This window comes from Chiroxiphia lanceolata, chromosome Z (genome assembly GCF_009829145.1).
Source record: "Chiroxiphia lanceolata isolate bChiLan1 chromosome Z, bChiLan1.pri, whole genome shotgun sequence".
Classification (NCBI taxonomy): Eukaryota; Metazoa; Chordata; class Aves; order Passeriformes; family Pipridae; genus Chiroxiphia; species Chiroxiphia lanceolata.
The window spans coordinates 18,838,750-18,863,023 of NC_045671.1; the positions used below are offsets into that span (position 1 = coordinate 18,838,750).

Sequence of the window (24,274 nt, forward strand, 5' to 3'; positions counted from 1 at the left end):
AGCTGCTTTATGCTGATGATGACGCCCTTGTCACCCACAAAGAAGTACCTCTGCAGTGTTTAACATCCTGCTTTGCAGATGCTGCTGAGCTCTTTGGGCTGGAAGTCAGCTTAAAGAAGACAGAGGTCTTCTGTCAACCTGCACCTCAGGAAGTCTTCCATCATCCCCATATCACCATTGGCAAATCAGAGCTCAAATCAGTTCAGCAGTTTAATTACCTTGGTAGCCTCATGTCCTCGGATGGTAAGATTGACGGAGAGATAGACAACAGGTTAGCAAAGGCATATAGTGCTTTTGGAAAACTCCACAAAAGAGTTTGGCGAAACAAACACTTGAAGAAGAGTATAAAGATCAGTGTTTACAAAGCCATTGTGCTGTCTACTCTTTTATATGGATCCAAATCATGGGTCATCTACCGCTACCACCTGCGACTCTTAGAACACTTCCATCAGCGCTGTCTCCGTACAATCCTAAGAACAAGCAGCAATCACAAGTATTGAGGTCATGTTGCTGAGAACACAGCTTCACTGGGCAGGGCACGTCTCCAGGATGAAGGACCACCGCCTCCCTAAGATCTTGCTCTATGGTGAACTTGCCACTGGCTGCCGCAAGAGAGGATCCCCAAAGAGGAGATACAAGGACTCCCTGAAACAACATCTCAGCCTTGGCCATATTGATCACCATAACTGGTCTACTCTGGCCTCCGGTCAGGAGGTCTGGAGACACACCATCTATAACGCTACTGCTTCCTTTGAGAATGCACGCAGGATCACTCTTGAGGAGAAAAGACAGCGCAGAAAGAATCATGTCTTGCTGAATATACCACCTAAGGAGTCCTTCTGCTGTGCCTTTTGCAGTCAGACTTGTCTATCTCGTATTGGCCATTTTAGCCACCAGCGTGTGGGTAGAGCCCTTCCTAAATCTTCATTCGCGAAGCCCAGCCATGAATGAATGAATGAGATGATTAAAAGTCATGTGGTGATTTAAAAGTTAGATTTAGAACAGTACTGATGCAAATGATGACAATTAACTTTTTTATTTTCCTACTCTTTAGTATGTGTGTTAGTTCATTGTACAATGTAGAGTAACTAAGATACTGAAGTGCAGAAGAATGTCTGCTATTTACATGAATATGAAAATGCCGACATGGCTGTATGGTTAAAATAGCATCAGATGAATATCCATGTGTGTAGGGAGGAGAAAAAACTAATGTTGAAACCACAAATGAAAGTGTTATGTTCTACACCTGTTCCAAAAGAATAGGATTTTTTGTAATTTGTTTTTGTAGAAGCCAGTTCCTTCAGCCTGCATCAGGCAATAATTAAGTTAGATCATCCTATAGCTAAAACTGCACTCAACACAGAAGACTAATGGGTACATTCAAAAGTGCAGCAAGTGAATTACAAGGTCAAGATCTCAGCTTCTCTGAAAAAAATGAAACAATTTCCAAGTACCTTTGGAGGTAATGCAGGGTAGTTGAGTGAAATGCAGATTCCTGGAGGGGTTTCCTGAAAGCACAAGAGCTGTTGGCATGGTAAGTGATTACTGATAGGGATTAGAGAGGCTAGACATCAGCAGGTTATGTGGTACAAATCAAAGGTAAAGGGAGGAAAGCAGTTAGGTGGAAGGATGAAGCTGGAGAAGGGTGTTTTGACAATAGTTGTAGAGGGGTTGAAGTGGATATAAGAGGTAGATAGCAGGGAAAAGACTAATAATGCATACTGATTATGAAAGGCTGCTTCAATGTTTTTCATGGTTTTATGAATTAGAAAAAAGGTGTGCTTTTCTGCAAATAGATTTCTGTTCTTATTTGCAGGCGAAAGAACATGAGAATATGCACCTGGTTGTTACTTGACTTCTTCCTGACATCTGAAGATTATTTTTTTATTTCACCACTATTTTCTTCATTAATATATTTAAATAATAGTTACTCATAGTGGAAAGAAAAAAGTTATGGGGGAAGTTCATTTTGTGGGGCCTGTGCTGGAAATCCTGTAAAGCTAATCATTATTGGCCTTTGTAGAAGTGCAGATGATACAAAAGATGTGGTTCCAAACAGCAGTCAATCTATTTTAGACCTAATTAGGATAAAGACAAATTAAGTAAATGAATTGGAAGTTAGTGGTTGCCTAGGAACCAAGAACCATGACCTAATTTTGTTCCGTATTGATTAGCAGAGGATAGACTTCACCATTACTTGCTTGTGCTATATTCCTGATGAATTAAAAAGGTTAAAAATATCATTGTTAGGAGAATCAATGAGTAAAATCACTGGAATGAAATGTGAATGAGACATGGTGTGTCTTTGAAATTCAATTGTCCCAAATCCCACAATTTCACAACTTAAAAATCTTTGTGAACAATTCTTACTAAGAACCAATCTGTTCACCAGTAAAAACAGCAATTAAAAATAAACAAAACAGAGGTGGGAAGTCAGGAGTAGGAAATAGTTATAAAATGAGGAATTGTAAAGTGATAAAAATTATAAAGAAGGCTAAGACTGGCAATGAAAAGAAACATGGATGAAAGTGTTATAGCAAATAATAGGTATAATTCGGTGTATTAAGAACAAATAAATCCAATTTGTGTTACAGACCTGTCAGCGGATGAATATGCTAATATTGCAAATGATAACAAAAAGAATTTTTGTTTTCTCTTCTGCATTTACAAAGAAGGAATGTGATGTCATCATGGAGTACTTTCCAGTCCATTAAAAGAGGAGTATATTGAGCAATACCTACTAAGAAAAAACATTTTGGCCTGAGTAGGGCTGAATAACTTGTACTTTACAAACAAACAAAAATTAGTGTTGAGGGATTTTTTCCCAGTGCTGGTTATCTTGGGCTAACTGGGTATATGCCATTATACTAGAACAGTACTAATGAGTTCTAGTGTTCAAAAACCAAATAGGTGACTATTGGTCATTCAGCTGGAAAGCCAAATTAAGCAAAATGGTGGGAAAGCATAAATATGGTTCTGTTGCTGAAAAATTAAACAATGATTATAATTCAGAGAATGTGAGCAATTTTAGTAAAAAAGAGTTTTGTCAGACAAGCCTGATGTAATTGTTTGTGGCCATTACAAGCCTGATGAAGGTGATTGTAAAAAGATTTATGTAAGGGGTATTTGACTTAATGTGCATCTTTTCATTTAAAATGACACTACATGATATCAATAGAGGATATATAAAATGGATTAAGAACAGCTAACTGTTTAGAGTACCTAATGGCATAGAATTACCACTGAACAGTGATCTAAGTGCTTCAGGCATTACACAGGACTGTAATATAAAAGCATTGGTGATAGAACTTGTAAACAATTAACCAAAAAAGGCAGTCACAGGGAATTCCTTGATTTGTTAGAAAGCTTTGGGTATTCAGATGAAAAAATTCTGTACCATGGGCAAAGGAATGAGTAACATGCCTTTAGCAACTAAAAATGTAGGTTAAAATACAGCTTGGAGGACTGTATTCTGTAAAATACTGACCTCCAAAAGTATCTAGAGGCTAGTTACAGCAGTCTGTTCAATCTGAATTGCTAGGAGACTATAGCAAAGAATGGTTAGGCAATGTCATGATGGATGAGTGCAAGAATATTGCTTAAGAACAAGTTACTGATGCTACTTCTGTATACCGTATCAGCAATTGTATGGAATTTTGGTGTCTGGATTTTTAACTAGTAGGGCTTATTATTCCAGATGAACACAGGTGATTCTCTGTGTAGAATAAAGTTAAGTTGTGGAACTCCTTGCTGAGAACAGTATAGAAGTGATACGTCTATGTAAGTTCAAAATAAGAGAAGCCAGTGGAGAGTATTTAAATACATAAAACCTTATTCATCCTTGGGAAGACCCTACAAAGTAGGGGGTGGAAATCTGAAGAATATTGAAGAAAATATCTGAAATATCGTAGCCCTATTCATGTTACTGTTAGGCATCTGCTTTTAGCCACTGCTAGAGATAGGATATTGTAAGAAATCAACCTGCTGTTTGATCCACTATAGAGAAAGAACAGAGACTTGCAGTCTCTAGGTATTGCCATTACATAGTAAAGGCTCTTTAATCCTTAGTAGGAGAATGTCAGCCAGAATTTGAGGCCAGTCATTTCAAAGACAAAATAACAGCATTTTTAACAGTGAGGAAGACAAGCAACTTTCTAAGCAGTTTGTCCCAATAGTTGGGGTTGTCAGTTCTCAATGTCTCCAAATCAAGACAAGTGAAGTCTCTTTCAGAAGATACATGTTCACCAAACACAATGATTTCATTCAGAGTAACTGGGTGAAATGGAATCAGATTGATTTCCTGGGCCTCTTTCCTTTTAAAACTACAGTTCTGTAAATCAAATCTTAGCAAAAAAAGTTTGTTGCGTGTTTATTCAGGGGAGAGGTGTAACACTGCCAAATGTAATTCATTGCCAAGGACTTCTTGCCTTCTAAACCACTAACGGAAAGCAAAAGCAACTGGAAAATGTACTTTTAAATTAAGCAAACATTTTAACCTGACATAGTTGTCTTTAACTGCATAATTGTGGGATTTACAAACTTTTGTAAGAAAACTGAGCAGACAGATGTTTTTTCAGCGTGACAGGAGATAAATTCATCCTTTGATTTCTTGTTGAAGAAGGCATTGTTTTTCTCTGTAGAAAGTAGAAACTGATTAATAACCCCAAGTTATTGTTAAAAATGGGATTTTTAACTAGGCAGTTATTTTTTCTTCATTGGTTGTCTCCTTTGAATTTCCAGATTTCAGTTAGGTTTTAACAGAAGACTTCTTTTTGCAGAGCTGTTATTTTCTGATTGGTCTAACTGTAAGGCACAAAACTTATTGTCCCCCCCTCCTTCTCCCACACCTCTCCATTGAAGCGTTGCTGTCTTCTGGAATTTAGTCAACAAATTAGCTGAGATGTATACTTTAAACTTGGGAAAAGCACTTGGTAAAGAACTGAGCAATTTGTATTTGTCCTTTTATTTGCTAAAAACTAGTCATGGCTCAACATCCAAGATAAGTTACTACCAAAATCTGGCAAAAGATCAGAAATCTAGTCAGATTTTTACAGCCAAATAATGTGTAAGATATTATTAATATTGTTAATAATAGAAGGGTTTTACAAGAACTAAATGATTCTATAAACATGAAAGAGTCTTAGCCTAAAACATTAATGAGAGATGTCTAAAAGCACACTTGGGGATGGTGCAGGGTGCCCTGGTGCAGGGCTAAGAGTTGGACTCTATGATCCTTGTGGGTCCCTTCCAACTCAGCATATTCTGAGATACATTGCACATTGTGTTTTGAAATGATGCACCAAGAGAAACACATTCACTTTGGTAAGTGTTTTTAAGTGTGGTTTTGTATTTCAAGCCATGTCAAGAAATGAAAGAATTTTATCCTATTGAAAATTCAGTTAAGACCCATAGAGATGACAGTTTGAATCAGCTATCTGTAAAATATTAGTTAATATAGTGCAATTAAACTTAATAGCATTTTTCTCTTAGAATGAAATGTTATTTTTATACAAATAAGCTGACATTCTCTACAGAAAAGGAAAACCATCAGAAGTTGAAAGGTGTTACAGATATGTTGTCTGTATACATATTCACATTATGAGTGCGTTTCTGCCCAAGTGTGTTTATGCCTTATCTATTTCTACAGGAACAGGGTCATTCTCTTTCCTGTCAAGCATGGTAAACCCTGCATAAGGCCAGCCACAGGCCCCTCCACCATTTCTGCTGGAAGATAGTGAGCAAGGGAGGGATTGAACAAGCACGAATCTGCAAAAAGATATAAACCACATCTGAAGATCTTCTGATTTACTGGCAAATCAACTTCTTTTTTACTTCATGTTGTTTTCTGTATGCACTTTACTCCGCTAGAGACTTTCAGCAGTCCCCCTTAACTTGAAGAAGTAACATCTGGTCTGAGAACTTAAGAACTTCTGGCTCTTAAGAATCTAACCACAATAATCCATGGTAAAAGTGTGGATTAAGTCTAAGGTGGCTGGCCTTCCTCTCTTTCATTCCCTAGGAATGACATTAGGTTTGGTTGACTTCTTATGGAAATTGCATAAATCACAAATTGGTTTCATTTTAGCCATCAGCTATCCAGTGCAGTAAGCTCTTATTAGAGCTGTACCTAGGAACCTCTCTGCCATGAACACAAAAAGGGAAGAGGTCTTCCTAAATGATCTGTTCAGTCTGAATAGAAAGATAACATGATAAATGAGTTGGAATGCAGTGGATCAGGTTTTTTAGGAGAAAATTTAAGGGGAGGGGTGTGATATTCTCACCTAGGTAAAACATAAATTTAGTATACAAGAGTAAGCTTGGTGTGGTGAAGAAATGACATGTTAAAAAAGGGGAGTTTCTCCCAAAGATGTGTGAAAATAGAATTCCAGACCCTTTATGAGAGATACATTCTGTGAAGAAAAAAAACCAACAACCCAAGCCCACCCTCAGTTGTTACAGAAAACTAATGGTGAACACTGAGAAAACACAGAGAATTGCAAGACTTATCTAGGATCACGGGAAAATGAGTCTGCATTACAGGGAAAGATTTATCTGCACACCAGAGAAAAATCCAGTCAGTTTAGTCATATAACTGTGTCTCATAGACTATATCCTGGACAGAAGGAGATATACTACAAAACCATTCATAGGTTTCATGGAAAAAAAGTCAATTTCAAGTGGAAAGTCCTACCTGGGTTCTTCAAAAACATGTCTAAAGCCTGGGCATTGTAAATTCTTAAATTACAATAATTACCCAGGCTGGAATGGCAAGAGTTATGTTGGCAAATCACATATTATCTTCTTCATGGGCAAATACCCATTGTGAACTACAAGGGTGTGCATAGATCTGGTTCAAAAAGCAAAAGCTCAGCTTTAATTGAAGTTGGCCAGAGATGTCACAAACCACAAGCAAGGGTTTTTCAGGTACATAAACAACAAGCAGAAACAGAAGGAAAATATTGGCCTGGTATTGAGCAGGAGAGGTGAATCAGTCACCAACAGTGCTGAAAAGGCAGAGGTTCTCAACACTTTCTTCACCTCTGTCTTCACCAGCACTGGTATTAAGAACAAAAATCCAGGCTGATGCAAACAGAGAGCTGCTGTCAGTGAAGGTAGAGCTGTTAGGATCTTGTAGGAGCTTGACCCTACAATTTGATGAGCCCTGACAACATCCCCCCAAGGGTGTCAAGAGAGCTGGCTGATGTCATTGTGAGGCCAGTCTCCATAATCTGTTAGAAGTTGAGGAGATAAAAGGATGTTCCAGAAGGCTGGAAGAAAGCTATTGTCACCCCTGTCTACAAGGACTTAAAGGAGGGTCCAGGAAAATATGGATCCATCCATCTTCCTGCTGTCCCTGGGAAAGTTACAGAACTAATCCTCCTGGAGGCTATCAAATGTCAGATGAAGCGCATGACTGGGAAAAGGCAGCGTGGTTTCACCAAGGGCAAATTGTGCTTGACAAACCTGGTCACCTTCTACAACACAGCAACCTGCTCAATTCATGTGGGGTAAGCAGTGGACATTGTTTACCTGGATTTTTCCAAGGCTTTCAATAGCGCTCTTGGTACTGCTTTCCACAGCCTCCTCTGGAGAAACTGTTGCATTACAGTCTAGACAAGTGATCTCTCGGGTGAGTGGGGACCTGGCTGACCCAAGGCACCCAAAGTGGTGTGGGAAATCACTCCTGTTCAAACCAGCAACAAGTGAGGTCCTCCAGGGATTGATACTGGGCTCAGCACAATTTAATACCTTCATAAATGGTCCGGAAGATGGGATCAAGTGTACTCCGATGAAGTTTTCCAATAATAACAAACTGCATGAGGAAGCGGATGCTTGGGAAGAGAATACTACCCTGCAGGAACACCTGGATAAGATGGAAGAGTGGGCTAATGAGAACAGTGTGAAGTTCAACAAAGACAAGTGTAAGGTCTTGCATCCAGGAAAGCATAATCCAGGAGTGCAGCACAGGCTGGGATCTACCCGGCTTGGGAGCAGCTCTGTGGGAAGGGAGCTGGGGATCCTGGTGGATAGGCAGCTCAGTCTCAGTGGCCAGTGTGCTCCTGCAGCAAAGAAAGGCAACAGGATGGGTGGCTTCAACAAGGGCTTCACCAGGTGAAGAGTTATCCCACTTTGCCCAGTGCTTGTCAGAAATCATTATTCCACCCTATTTGCTGGTTGTCAGGCCTCAGCTGGAACACTGTTCAGTTTTGGTCCCTGGTGTACAAAACAGATGTTCACAGGCTGGAGAGGGTCCAGAGAAGGCCCACAAAGACAATCAAAGGCTTGGGAAGCCTGGCATGTGAAGAAAGGCTGAGGGAACTGGGGTTGTTTGGCCTTGAGGAGCTTGAAGGCACAAGGGAGACCTTATCCCTCTGTTCCAGTATTTAAAGGGTGGCTACAAAAAAGATGGAGATTCTCTTTTTAGGAGGAATCACATGGAGAAGAAGAGGGGTAATGGGTACAAGTTATTGCTGGGGAGATTCCAACTGGATGCAAGAAGAAAAATTTTAACAGAACAATAGGCCATTGGAATATCTCCCCAGGGAAGGTGATGGATTCTGCAACTTTGGACACTATTAAGATCCACCTGGAGAGGGTGCTGGGCCATCTTGTGCAGACCATGCTTTTGCATGGACCAGATAATATTTGATGTCCTCTTACAGCCTGGTATTCTGTGATTCTTAAGTGTCTTGAAATTAGAAGATAACTGACAAGGATCCAAGATACAGACTGTTTCTGCGGCAGAAGGGTGCTATTTCTTCTGGGTGTCCAAAGGTGATGGAGTGAGTAGCTTTGTGTTTTCAATTCTTTTAGCTCTGGACATTCCACACCCAAAGCAGAGACTGCAAATGACTATCTCAAAACAAAAAGAGGAAAAGAGAAAATCAAGCCCCTTTAAGTGCACTCTGTGCTGGAGTAACCTCGGAGACTAGAAATTCTACTTGCCTGATACGCATATTTGATTAATTTGGGCTCAGTTCTCTAACTCAGCACACTGTTTGGGAAGCTGCAGAGGTGTGATTTCTTAGGCCACTGTAGTATAATTTGCTAAATAAATCCCCAATGTGTCTATTAAAGTAGCATTTGTTTAGTTATCAACAAAGTTCCCAAAATATTAAAAATTATTATTGAAACTTTTTTTTTATTGTTGCTGGCCCACATCTGTAACAAAAATGATGCTTCTCTGGATTACTTTCCCATGATAACAAAGATGTTTCAATTGCTGATATAATTTTCCTTTATTTAATTTTGTACAACATTATTTAAAATGGAAAGTTTCATCAAAGGTCACTGCTGACTTCATTAATAAGAAGGCAGTTTTGGTTTGTGCAGAAGCACTATGATAAGATAGAATTTAACACAGAAGACAAACTTAGGCAGCAGCAGAATTGGAAATTTCAGAAATAAAATTTTAGGTGTAAAAGAATAAATGAATCATTTCTAGTGCTGAGTGTCTCAGTAAGGATTTTATTGCAGAGCTTAGCATCTAACTGATTTGATATTTCCTAATTTTGAGGCATTTCATATTTTATATTGCCTTTTTCTCTTCTGCTATGTGCTAAGTATCCTCAGAGGAGAAATTTTGTCTAAGGAAGGTTGTTCAGTTTGTTTAATAAAACAAATAAGTACTTTATTTGTGAAATATTGCTGTATGTCATAAAAAACAGCAAGATGTCTTAGAAAACAAGAGACTTAATTTTCTCTTATAGACTTAATGAAAAAGAATTTCCTTAGTTTAAAAGGAAGGACAAGAGAATATAATTTTCTTCTTGATATTTAATTAAATTTGACTGTTGCACAATTTTATTAATAATTGGATAATATTGTGAGTTCAGGCTAGTGAATTCTGAAATGGTTCTGAGAGTGTTTGAAAACTTTTTGTATGTGACTTGCAAATTGATACCTCAACGTAAGCAACAGTGCACCTTGGCAAAATATATGATTCTTTTGATATGTCTTTAGTAGGTAATAACATTTCTGTGCTCACTTTTAATCAGATTGTCATTAGAGAACCTGAACCATCTTACATTGCAAATACAGGTTGAGCATGAAGGTTACAAGTTCCCTTCATGTCTTTTCATAAATCCTGGCTATGTCTTGTGCTCTGGTAGCAGTTTTGCCTCTGTGAACCCTCTTTACCTCTGTTGTGGCTACTTCCGCCTTGAAATGTTTTATGTTTGTGAGTACATTTTTTTTTATTCTGCTGACAGTAAAGGAAGGAATGAATATAAATAACCACTTGATTTTTCCCCAAGGACAAAGTATAACTCCTCTGTGTGTAACCTGTATTAACAGTATTTCATAGCTGCAGTTTTACATGTTAAAATACAGAGTCCAAAGCTAGTTATTTAAGTGATGTATTACGTTATTTAGTTATTTAAGTTGATTTTCAGAGAATGAGGATCTAGTGAGCTCAGTGAGAGCCATTGTTAAAGGATCTGAAAAACCGTACTATGGTAACTTGCCGAACATGTAAAAGTTTTTGTCCTCCTCTTACTGACCATTTTTTGTCTAAAGTATTTCACCGAATGGATAACAAGGATAAGAATATCCCTCTCTACATTTAAAAAGTTAGACCTAGAGAAGGTATTTTGGCAACTATCAAACATTCTTTTGGATTTGAAAATCTAAGCATGGATGCCTATCTCCTTATGCTGTAGTTATTGTGGATTATGTCATCTCCCTTTTCTTTAGAGAACCAATATTCAAGTGCTGTAGATGGTTTAATTTTAGGGGGAAAAGGAATAATGTTCAGCCAGAAAAGTAGAAGATGCTTGTTATGACTGCAGGAGATTTGAATACAAATAGGGAGAGATCAGTAAAGTGATGATAAAATTTCCCTTCACCAAAAGAACTTTATAGCTCTGACTTTTCACCAGAAAACACAAATATGAATGCATCATTTATTATAAACACAAAAATAGAAAATTAAGGTATTTCTTGTCTATTATACAAAGAGACATATAAAGTACTAGAGTAATATTCATATGGCGAAAGTAACAATATTCACGGTTATTTTTGCTGACTAGTGCATTTGCAGTGACTAAAATGCACAAAAGGAATTGCTATGAAAAGAATTACTTATTTTGCATGCTTTCTCAACATACCCACCAATATGTTTTCATGTCCACCCTTACTTTGAGAGCACTTGAGCAAATGCTCTGATGATTAAAGATAAAAATTCTAAGCCTTGTAATTTGTTACTTTTGGCTCTGAATTTTCATATAACAAGGTAATGATCTTGGGTGAAGAGAGCCGTGGCCCTTTGTGCTGAACATTTCAGTCAGTAATGCCATTAGTTTCACAGATCTTATGTGCTGGTGCTGTTGTGGTTGTCAGTGAGGGACTAGATTGTCAGTCGCAGAGGAAAAAGAAGTCCCTGACACGGAGAGAAATACATTTCACGATGACACAATGACTAACACTAGGAAACAAAAGGCTAAAGTACATTTTGGTTTCAATTATATAGTCCACTGAGATCATAAAGGAAATAATGGGATACTTTCTAGATAATCTTTTCTACAGCACAGATTTAAGTGCAGAACTTACAATAGCTCACAAGGTACAGTTTGTTTTTTAGATTTAAGATCTAGAAAAATTGTTCAGTCAGTTCCCTTGTGGATTGTTCCTTCTGCACTAATAACAGGGAGCTCTGTCTGGCTTCCTTATCTGCTGCCAGAAAATTCACCACTGAGGGCACAGAAGGGACAAGCTGCACTTCCACATTTCTGCTGATTTATCTTGCTGAAGCCTGAGTGGGTTAGCAGCTGTTACTATAGTCTGCCCAACTTCAGCTCGGTGGTTGTGGCCTGAAGGGAGCTCTTGCATGGGATAAAATGGGTCGTTTGCAGTTGAGCCTAGTCTAACCTGTGGGAGGTTCAAGCATTTCAAGGGATTTTAGCGATTTTTAGCTACATAACTGCAGCAGGTTTTTACTGAACTGCATATTCTTAGAGGTATATAACCAGGCCAAATTCAGGTGTATCTTCATGACAAAAGCAGAAAGGACATTTCAAAACAATTTTGGTTCTCTGCCGTGTTTCAAATCTTACTTTAAAGCGTTACTATCAGATGTTTTTAATTGTTGAAATAATATGTATAATACTTTTCTTTGATTTCAGAGACAGCCAAAATAATTCAGGGAACATTTTCCTCACTGAAATCAGCCTGGGGAGCATATTCAGCGTGGAGAACTTCAGCTCAAACTGTTACAGTTCAGCAAATTTAAAAGAAATTGAAAACAGGTCATTATAATAGGACTTGTTGGGCAGCCTAACTTGCAGTCAGGTCTGCAAGCCCAAACTATAGTTTACTACATGTAGAAAGTAACTTCTCAGTTTAGGTGAGAGTTCATAAAAGTAGGTGAGAAGGAGTTTTTTGGAATGGTTTATCAGAGTTGGTACTGGTTGAAATGTTTTAATATTTTTAATTGGAGCTTTGGATTTCAATATAATCTTTTTTTCTCAACATTTATTTCATGAGATTTTTTTGTATCATTTAGATTTTGGTCAGTGGTAGAACTTGAAAAATTCCTGACATATTAGCTGAGAACTATTCACTGAAATATTAATGGAGAAAATTATTAATTTTTTTCATTGAGATGCTTGCAGACATATTGCTTTCCATAAAAACCAGATTTTTGTAATAGAATGGCCGGGTTTAGAGTTTTACTCTAACATGAATGAGATGGGTTTTCAGGTAGCTGTTGGATGGAAATGAATCCTCAGCAGGGATTCTCTTATACAGGTCTGCTAAAAGCCAGTGGAGCTTTGTTAAGTCAGCTAGCTGTCTGCTCAGCATGAATTTACAGAAAAAATGAACTGTGAGGTTCACCAAATATTTAAATGTCTGCTAAGATAACTTTAACAAGAGAAGATATCTCTGTGTAAGGGATAGATTTATTTCAGCCATCCTATTAATATTAATAATTGATATGTGTTGTACTACCTCTGTGTTCTCATTTAGACCTGAAATCTCACAGTGTGGGAAGAGCTGTAAAGCTAAAGCCTGAAGGACAGTATCAAGACAGTTATTTCAAACAATAGTATGTTCAAAAACAGTGGTATGGCATCAAAGCCAGAGTTGTGAATTACTGGTGAGAAGAACTACTGACAAGGCTGCTGCTGCAAGTGAAATGGGCTGGATATCTATGTGGCTGCTCCTCTGTGTCTAACACTTGGAGACGTGGATAAAAGGATGACACACAAATGTAGATGTCACAGACTAAGAAAGGATCAAAGGGCAGGAAAGCAACTTGCCAAATGACAACAGTGTGTATGTGCTGTGTATGTATGGAAGATGTGTTGAAACTAAAAGTGGGACGACACTTGTGTGGGTAGTAATTGTAGGACCAAACAAGAAGGTGATTATAATCTTCAGCTTCAGAGTTAATTCTTCCTTGATAGTCAAATCTGATATGATACTTTAACTTTTGCAAGTGGGAACATGAAAACATATCATTCATATCAAGATTATGAATTAGAGTAAATGAGATATTGGTAAGACAACTGTCTGTTTATAAACAGGATATAAATAACAGACTGAGGTTAAAAATATTTATTGCTATGGGAGGATGGAGGAAGGGAATACAACTTTATCCAAATACTTGTTTCGTTTCCAGATATATAATAAGATCTTTAATCTTATTTATGCTGGTGTAATGTAATACATCAAAAAACCTTCTCCAGTTGTTCCAGGGGCACTGAATCGTAACAGCTCTGGGTTGTCCTGTGTGATTAAAGGAAGGTAGAAATAATTCTGTTCTTGCTGCCAAAAATCTTGCTGAGATTTATTGATGGAATTTGTGGTGCCAAGAATGCCATGCCAAGTGCTCTGCTGCAGGAAGGCAAGTAGCCTCACTAAGTTATTTCATAGAATGGTTTGCCAGGTTGGTCACAGCAAATAAAAAATACATGAGTTCTGAAATCTGTGTTTTCTTATTGTTAGGACTCCTCTTTTGCATATTTGTCTGATAGACACATATTTTGAATTTCTGTTGCAGTTCTTCCTATTTCACAGTATAGATAGTTATACTACTAATTAAACCAAAGTAAGGTCTTCATATACTTCACTCAGTGCATGTAATCTTGAATTTTCAAGTATACTCTGTGATTTAGTTGTCTGGTTTTAAATTATAAGGAGAAATATAGTTTAATGGTATCTTTTTAAAAATCAGATTTAGGTTAGCCTGTCATTTGGGACTGTGTTTTAGTACCACCAGTATAGTTGCTATATAGATTATTTATTTCAGACAGGGAGCCTAAAATTATGAATAGTTACACTTCGTATTGCCTTGCATTAGTTATTTCAAAAGTATCACTGAAACTATGATTCTACCATGCTTCAAAAGTATGGGGATGTTAATAAGCAGCAATTACAAAAGATTACTATTAGCTACTCACAGTATAAATATTTCTTTATTATGCTGACATGTGAGTGCCTGTAAAAGATGAGTGCTCCACTCTGCATTTCAGAATGCACACAAAAAGATTTCCCACTTCTTTCTCACTGAAGAGACGACTCACTTTTTCAGTGTAAGCAATAGTAGTAGCCTACCAGTCTGTCATGCCATGTGCACGTATTTGTGCTTTGATTTGAGAAATTGCTCTTGCAGTTTTTCCTGTTGGTTTGGCTGAACTGAACAATGCTCTGTTGGGAGTAATGCATGATAGTGGGTGCCAGAGGCATGATCCTGATCCCATTTTAGTCGGTAAGAATTTTACTACAGAAACTGAGGCTGGATAAGGCCTTTTGTGTGAATAAGTTCAGTCCCAGTAAGTAGTTTCTTATCCTATAGTTAAAAAAGCAGCTCATAAAGATGCTGCTATCACCAGATATTTATAAATACAGGATTTAATAATATGGAAGCCAGACATGCAAATTTGAATTTTTTTGCAAATCTGTATGAGAACATTCTAGATTGTGAGCTCAGACTTCTTATGCCTCAGACATCTCTATTGCGAGCCTAACTTCACAAGAAGGTAGATTGTCCTGAACAGAATGCAATGCAAAGGCACTTCCCAGTGTGCTAAATGGCAATTTGGGCAGTCCTGCTGTGCTGTGCCCTGTAGACTGTCCTGACATAGGCATGGATCCCATAGGGAAAAGAAGAAAAGAGGTGGTCATGTAATTGAAGACTATATCATAAAGCAAAGTAACCAGTGGGTGTAATTATGGTTGAACATAATTATGCATCTCCTAACCTTATATACTTTAATTATAGCACCTCCTAACTCTTTGTGTGCTTGCCTTGGAACTCAGTCTGGTGTAGCTGTGCTGGCCTACAAAACACACCATGGTTGTGTGAGCTGTGACCATCTTACAGCTGAAGACAGTTACTTGGTTAATGCAAGCATCAGCGGGTTGTCTCTAAGCATTTAACTTTTTAAAGCTAGTTAGTAAAGAAATTTGGCAGCAGACTGTGAAGAAAGTAAAGCTCTTACTGAGGGCTTTGGCTGTCTTATTTTTCTGGGGAATGAAAGCTATTCAGGAGGGCTCTGTATACCAGCTGGGGAGCCCAGGAATCTTGGAAGCTTCCTGGAGCGTCTGGAGCAGACAACATCATTTTGGAAATTGTCCAAACTGTGTGTTGGAGCAAAACACAGTGCCTAGCAGCCACAGTACCTCCTGACAGAGTCAGGTGGCATGACAGGTTCCCTCCAGCAGTCTCTACATGGGTGATCTTCACCACTCTTGCTCCTACATATCTGTCCTTGCAGGAAATACTCTTAGTCTTCTCTGAAACAAGCCATGATAAAATGTGTGTCTTTCATGTGCACAAGTGTCTCAGGGGTGCTATCTTGTAAGGAAGCTGTCCAGCCAAGGGGAAAGCAGAGAAGTGTTCCACCCACAGCAGTGTTTTGCCCTTAATGGAAGAATTTGGCCTAACCCTCACACTCATTTGAAAGCATTTAACAGCAGTAGGCAGGGAGACAGACTACGACAAATGCATCTGGATGATATAATCTTCTGTCTCAGTCATATTTTGTTGAATAACAGTATCTTTGGATCTCTGTGTCTTTACAAAAAAAACCTGCACTGAATAAATAGGAGAAAATTGCTTGATATCTTAAAGGGTCCTGAAAATCCAGATGCATGAGAAATAGCTGTACAACAACACATAGCTTAAAGCAACTTCCCCCTTCGCCCCCCCTTATCTAACAAGGTGAAAGATCACTGTGCTACCTCAGATCACTGTTGATGGGGACAGGAGGTACAAAGATGCTTTATTTGCTCTGCTGTGCAATGACTGGACTGTGTGATAATGCTTAAGTAATAAGACACTCCAAAGAGAACAGGTTGGGGGCTATAGATGCACCACAAGCAGGACTGGCACAAAAGACATCCCCAGGGACACAGCTTCATTTCAGATGGTTCTGTCTGGAGCTTGGCTCTGCTGCCCAGCCCTGTCCAAAGGCAGCCTAAGAGAATATTATGAGATGAATAGAGGTAATTGATATCTTTTTTTTTAAATTACAGTATGTGTTTAGAGATTGTAAAGATCCACTAGTAAGCCAAGAAATCTTCTACAAAATTTTACTTACTATCTTGCCCTAACTTTCTTCAGAGCATTCACCAGTTTCTTATGAAAGCGCATCTTTTCCTGCCAGATAATCACAGCCAAAACCTTTCAGGCAGTATCCAGCCAAATGTTAATGTTGTTAGAAACAGTAATAATTATGCAAGCAGTCACTTCACTGGTCACTGAAGGTGAGTTCTGTATTGAACTTGAATACAAGCAGGCTATTGTGGTTTTAGTGAAGAAGGGTGAAATTGTACAAAATTCCAAAATTCCCTTCTGACCTCTGTAGTTAAAAAGGAGATGATGGTGGAAAAACAGAGATCCTTGAAGGCTTTTGCCATGTTGTAGAAACGGGTGCAGATCACAGTGTACTAACTGATGCACTCGCTGCCTGGATGAAAGGTTTGTGCATAGGGGGTGGGTAATGCCACTCTGAGGAGCGTTTCTTTGTCTGACGCACCTCATTCAGACAGTGCCAGTGTAATAAGAAACACTGCTACTTAGATTTCCCCATGAGGTTTCTTCCTCTCTATGATCTCAAACTTTGTTGCTATAATGACTTCTTTCCCCTCCTTCTCTTCTGCAAACTTCATTGAGCCATCATTGGGAGCTTCTCTTCACGTAAGTGCCCTTTCTCTTGACTCTGAATTAATTAAGGATGAAACTGGAACACTGACTCACAGCAAAGGAGCCGAATTCCTTTTTAGTAATAGGCAAAGAAGGCCACAGGAACCCACTGCTTCCCTGCTGCAACAATGCCTTCCTTTTGTGTGTCATTCCCACATTGATCATATTAACTAATGCCTCTTTAGACACTAATTGCTGTATTGATGAGTCTGAATTGGATGGGTTTACTATCTGGGGGCTTTTGGGGAGCCAATCTCCAGAAAGGTGAAAGTGCTAATTATATTTGCAATTACTTTAAAGCTCTTATCCTCCTTTTGCCAGCATCCATTCCCATGGTAACAGGAGCAGGTACAGCAGCATGCAGCCGAGCAGCGCTCAGAGCTCTTGGCTACGTCAGCAGTGGCTGAGGTTGGAAAGATACTGTACAAACTGTGCATACAGATTTTCCAAGATTCCATAGGTTTCTTCACCACAAATCTAAGTTAAAATACCAAAAAATGGTATCCTAAAAATGAGTTTCCTTCTTTATGAGCTGTATTGCCTTTTTTAAGCTTTGATTTTACCCTTAGGTGAGCTGGCAGGTCTTCTAAAGGCTAGTCTGCAGCCAGAGTGTCCAGGGGATATTCTGTCTGACTCAGCAACTGTCTTTTTTCCTGCAGCCCTCTGGGCTGAGAACAATAGCTTTGCCACTACCTGACTCTTGGGCCTAGTCTGCTAGGCAAATTTCAAAAAGGAGATTCCCACCAGCACTTCAAGTGTGTCTGAAATTGAAAACAGACTGTATTTGGAATGGTTTATGTCACTGACTTCCAGTCAGCATTAAACTTACTTAGGCTGCCATCAGTTGCAGGAACTTCCTATATACTGAGGCTTTTAGCATGTAATTATGATATTTCCCTCCACATTGTAAATGCGAATCACTGATGTTTTCTTTATGAAGCAGCACAGATTCCAGGCTATGCTGAGCAAAGGCAAGCATGACATTTCTGTGCCCTGAAGTGAAGGTTCTAAAGTGATCTCAGTGGAGTTGGAGCAAGAGAAAATCTCAAGGTATGCTGCTTTCTGTCTCAGTGAGCTTCACAGCTCAAAACCAGCTCCAACAAGAACACTTCAACAGTGCTTATCAACAACTCACTTCTATAGAGAGTGTTAGGCTTTACATAAAGGTTCCTCTATAGGGTGTTTTTAATTACATCATAATTCAGTAAGGATCATAAGGATTCTGTAGTATAAATTCCTTCTGGAAATATTAACAGCTAGGAATATTTTTTTTCTGTGAGTAGCACAGATACATTTTAAAAGAAAGTTCTTTCTTGGCTCACACCTTTTTTTATTTAATCTAAAGAAAGTTTATTCAATCCTGCAGTTGATACTAAATTTCACTTTTGAGCAAGTCTGCTCTCTACAGCGATATTATACCTATCCTGTTTACTTAAAAGAAATAAGAACAATAGGGAAATCATAAATAATATATGGTGCCTTACAATCTAAGGAGGAACTAGATGATTCTCAGCTTTGAGGATCAGGGCACACACTTTATTTACTGATGTCAAATGTAGTACCTTAAATATTTGCATGGTCTATCAGGCAAGGGAAGTGAAGGGAAGGGAAGGAGAAGGAAAGGGGAAGGGGAAGAAAAGGGAAGCAAAGGAAAGGAAAAGAGTTTTTGATGGCCAGCAAACTTGGGGGTAGGGGAAAGATAAAGAGTTGTTGATAATGACAGTGCTGCTGTTAATTTACTAACAAGTGACATGGTTACTAACCACAAGTAGTTCCTGTATTGGAGTGGTGGACATGGTGGTTGCTGGGTTAACAGTTGGACTTGTTGATCTTAGAGGTCTTTTCAAACCTTAAGGATTCTATGATTTCCTTGGATACTTCCAGTTACAAAACCAAACCATGTTATTGATTATCAGAGTTCAATAGAGTGTTTATGCAAAGACAACAGTGTGAGACTAAGACATCTTGTGCCATCCTCTTTTCCTCATTTGGCTTATTATTATTTTACTGATGTCCTTATACCTTTATACCTGGAGTTAAAGGCCCATCATGTTTCTCCTGTGTTTTTTATTTGTCATGTGGGACATGTCTGTCTGAAAAGTATTCCAGCCCAATAGGGGTTGGAATAAAGCAGAGGCTGGATACTGCCTGAAAGTAGAAAAGATGCCTGAAAGCAGAAAAAGATGCGCTTTCATAAGAAACTGGTGAATGCTCTGAAGAAAGTTAGGGCAAGGTAGTAAGTAAAATTCTCTCTGTCATAATGCTTTAAAGACATCTTCTGGGAAGAGAAACATGGGAAAACCAATTCTTATAAATCTCCTCTGCATCTGAGCAGACCTGCTACTCAGCCTGATGTCCCATCTCCCAAAAAACTCAGAGAGTTCTCTGCAGATGATGCAGGCTAAATGAGAGCATATAACGTTTTACATCCTGGCAGTGAGATGGCTGTCATCCAAATTTTCCTCAGGGAGAAATCTGGCAGAACTTCTTGACCCATCACCTAGGGTAAACCAGGGATAGCATACTCGTAAATGTCTACAAAAAGAAAGAGCACAGTTAAGGATGTTTACTTTAATCAGGTTACACAGAAATAACAATGATCTGAAAAACAGAAAGAAAAGCTGTTCTGAACATACAATAGCATACTCTGCTCATCTTCAATTGCGTTCTGCAGGCTGGGCAAACAACTGGCATCTGGAGATGGGGAATCTAAGAACACAGCAGGCCTGCAGACTGATGGGTCAGAGAAAAGGACTGTCCAGCTGGTCTGTGGGACACTTGAAATTTACACGCAGAATGTCTAATAATTTGACTGACTTCATTCTAAATGTCTGTATTTGAAAGCAGAACTCTTCTGAAGCAGAACTAGAGGAGACAGAAGGAAAAAGGTGGTAAAGCAGGAGGGAGAGCAGAGAGAATTGTGTGAACAGCGAATATGAACGTGCTTTAGTGAATAGGAAAAGCTTATGGGCAGGTTGGGAGAAGCTAGGACTATTCCTAGCACATGATGCAAATGGTTCAGATTGATACTTTGTAGAACCATTTCCATATATTGGCACTCATGTTTAAGTCCACTTTGCAGAAACAAAATTATTAATGCTCTCTCTAATAGCGTGTTCCAATCACACTGCAGCTTATATCTCACTGAAATGCACTTCCCATGTTTGGACTTGCCTTCATTTGTACCTTCAGTAATGAGGCCCTGGAGCTGTGCTCTGCTGACAACAAAACCATTCACCTGGGCTGCTTCTGCCCTTGAGTTTGTCCCCACATACTTCTATTTATACCCTTCATGTGTCCTTGGCTGGATGGCTTTTTGCACTTTTTAGAGGAAGCTGTGCAACCACCTGTTCTTATTGACAGGCTAAATTGGCAAAATGTTTCTCGTAGGCCTGAGGCTGACTTAACAGGGAAGAAAACAGCAAAACACAAGCATATCATGCCCTTCACCACCCCTGAGCAATGAAGCACAGCACCGCAGGCTTTTGTAAGGCAGGTGGCACAGCCAAAGTCCACACAGGGGCTGTGCCGGCCCTGGGAGTTCTGAATGGCTAAAGAAAACATGTATGATCACTTTTGCTGCTCTCCTGGTAAGCTATTACCATAATGTTTAGATGCCATGAGCTTGCAAGTGTAGAAACTTATCCGGTTTATCAAGCTGAACTGTCTTTTAAATTGATTTCTCTCTTCTTGTTTCCCTGCCAGGTATAAGCAGTTCGTGGTTTGCCTGGGGCCTTCAGCAGTGAGGAGAGGGGCAGCATGGCAGCTCTGCTGCTGGCCAGCAGTTCTGAGCGACTCGCTCCTCAGGTCCCAGAAGCTGAATGTATGGCTATTTCAGACCCCCTGCTGCCGGTCACACTCTGCTTGTCACATTACAGGGGCCACCAGACAGCCCTGCTCACTGGAGCGGCAGCTGGACTGGTGCTGCTGCAGCCCAGCCCTGTGCTGGGTAACCGAGCTGCATTTGTCAGGCGCATTTCCTACGGCGGTTCAGCAGATATTGACACACAACCAAGAAGAGTTCAATGACTTTGTTAGGTTCTTCCCACACTGCAGCAGCTATGATTTGTATTACAATGGCATACCAAATACTGCAAATACTAAATAAGGGAGGTTCCCTCTCCTGGGTTGTCTACCATCCAAAACTAGAGGGACTACAGTACCCCTGCTACCTGTGGTCTGTGGCAGACCGGGATACAGAGTTCAGAGCTTCTAAATCCTAGATCAGTGAATTAACAAGATTATCCTTTCACTCTGAAAACAAGATTGAGAGAGACTTTGATAACAACAGGCCACCAAAAACCTAAGTTACATTAAATTGCCTGGAATTGTAAAACATTTAGATTTTATACTTAGTTTAAACAAAACCCCACAACTTTGGTGGCAAAATGTAAAAGTGCCACCTTAATCTTATAGATACATGTGTCAGTTGTGAGGCTGTTTGAAAGTTATACTACTGACATGTCTTTTATTTTGAATAGCTCCCATGACATTATGGATGCTTTCATAATGAAAATAATTTGTTCCGTGAAAGAGCAGATGTCCTAGTACTTAAATACACACTGCCACCGTGCTGTGTGTAAGTGCTGTAAGTCTTCTGCTTAATGGCATTAGAAGCAGCAGTTTGTCCTGATCAACAGCTCTGCTTACATCCTAGATGCCACTGAAGGGCAGAGCAGGTGGGTCTTCCACAAACAAGAGTTTTTATGGGCCAAGTGCTGGGTGCATGCAGTTCTGCAAAGCAACTCCTAGCCTTGGGCTCTCAGGCTCCTCTCTGCCCTTCTATTATAAACTTTTTCCTGACATTTATAATATGTCTGTAGGAAGGATTGCGTTATGCCAAAGTAATATAGCTGATGCCAGGCCAAAATAACGAATTGTCTCAGGGAAAGGAAAAATCATAGACAAATGTTAAATTTAAACTACATCTTTGGCAAAGAAGTCAATAATCCAAAGGTGCCTTCAGCTGATCTCACAAAAATCCAACCACACGCTTTCCCTAGCTTCTCTTGCAGCAGAGGCGGACCCCTGCTATTCTTTCCCCTTCACCATCTTTTCCAACAGACCCATTCCTTTCTTTCTTAGAATATTGCCACCTGCAGCCTCTGTGTTTTTTAGGGACTGATGGTGATGCAACAACAGAGTGGCCCCTCTGTGACCAGGTTCTTGTAGGTGGAACAACATTGCAGCCTGTGCATGTCTTTGAGTAGTGTAAGGATGCCCACAGGCCAAGTCGGTTAGTGCCTTGAGCAACCTGATGCAGTGGGTGGCATCTCTGTCTACAGCAGGGGGTATCAGAACTAGATAATCTTTAAGATCCCTTCCAATCCAGGCCATTCTATGACAGGGCCTGGTCTCCATCTGGCTCCTTCCCACTCATTTTGCTCAAACTATGGCAGCACTTCAGTGTGATGACAGAGCTGTCAGGGCACCCAGACTGCTCCTCTCCTCAGCCCAGCACATGATGGATAGGGCACTGTTAGCATCACACAGCAGTGTGCCTTCCTGGTTGTCTGGTGTGTGTGTGTGGGGGACTCATATATGTCCACCATGTGAGTACTTGTGTAGTAGACAACTTTTGGCTTTTGTGTAGCCAGAAGTAACTGTCCCGTCACATGGCTGGATGTGCACTCAGCATGCGGTGGAGATTATGAAGAGTTTGATCATGTCAGCTTTAAATTCAGTACATGCCATGGAAGGAGCTTTGTCCATGGGTACCTCCAGTGTCCCCTTAAAAGGTTCTGTTGTGCAGACCTGGTCTCAGGACATTTCATCTCTGCTCCAGACAGCAGTTTCTGAGTACAACACAGGCTGTGCCCAGAAGCTGCCAGGACTGCATAGCATGGCCTCGAGGAGAGAGGAGAGAAAAGATCACCTAATTGTAGATGAGTTTGCTTGAAATTTCTGTGTTAAAAATATAAGCAGTGAGAAAACTACCATTAACATATTTGCAGATCTGTGCTCCCATCAGTATTTGTCACATTGAGAAAGCATATCCATGCTATCCAGTAAAATTAAATAATAATAATAACAATCCATTTTAGGCCAGTTCCATGGACTGCATTGCTTTATCATTTAGCTTATTAGTGTGACTTGCATTTTCAGCAAAACTCAGGCAGACCATGATAATGAGGGAAAGCAGAGCCATACTGATGACTAGTGGCCATGTCCCAGTGTTACCATATTTCCAAAGTAAGGAACTCCCACTTTTTCACTGAAATCCATTTTTAGATGTTTAAATTCACATTTTTATTTTATTATTCCATTAATTTTTCCTGATGTTTATGATTTGTCTGTATGAAATCCACTGTATGATGCCTTAAGCCCCTAATGTTTTTTATTTTTCTAATATTGGTAAGCCTTATAAGTTTTATAAGTAGATTCTAAAAGCAGCAACCCTCCCTCCTTTGTCCCTTGTCCCTTATCCCTTTCCCTCTAGCACCCTTGTTTACACATTCCTTAACCCTCTTACCCCATTCTGTGCTCCCCATATCAATCCTACTTCTGAATACAGTAGAAATGTTTAGTCTTTTGTCAAGGCAAGGCCTAGGTTGTTGGCAGAACAGCATGTCAGGGCCTAAACCACAGAATGAAGTCAAGAATTAGGTAACTATGTACCCTTTGTGCTCTGATGATGGTGAAGATGGGATGAATAGCGGGTCCCGAAACACACCCCAGACCCATTTTAAGGGGGTGGACCCGGGGCGGACCAGAGTAAAGGTCACAGGGTGGACACATCTGGGATTGGATGAATGGTATTATAAAATGTAACCTCTCAGGCACGGCCAGCACGCGTCGTATACCATCTACTGCCTTGGCAAATAAACCCTTTCTTATCTCACCCCTAATTAACTGCTCTGGAGATTTTTTTTCAGCACCTAAATCCCACGGCAACAGTAGACTGAAATCAGAAGTACACAACATCTAGACTGCCTTAAGAATGTCCATGCTCCAGGAAGGGATTTTATAGATTTGCAGATCATCCTACTGCCCTCAGCATGTTGCTGCACAGGCCACAGGATCGGGGGAGCCACAGCAGAGCAGCTGCCAAACACTTGGGGCTGTTTCACGCCTCTGCCACTGCCCGTTGGCTCACAACAACAGGAGTAAATCCAACTTGTGTGC

General features: G+C 39.7%; 1 protein-coding gene across 4 annotated transcripts in view; it reads left to right on the forward strand.

Moving 5' to 3' along the window:
• Positions 1-10,419, forward strand: part of NLN (neurolysin) — a 56,125-nt gene extending 45,706 nt beyond the window's left edge. For 2 of the 4 annotated variants that reach the window (XM_032675489.1, XM_032675484.1), the window contains one exon: positions 5,648-10,419. In XM_032675489.1, coding sequence (XP_032531380.1) covers positions 5,648-5,683 — 36 coding nt within the window. In that variant the 3' untranslated portion in view covers positions 5,684-10,419. Of the gene's footprint in view, positions 1-1,816; positions 3,816-5,647 lie in introns of those variants that run through there. The other 2 variants (XM_032675488.1, XM_032675486.1) reach the window with 2 other exon arrangements.
• The last annotated feature ends 13,855 nt before the right edge of the window (positions 10,420-24,274 follow it).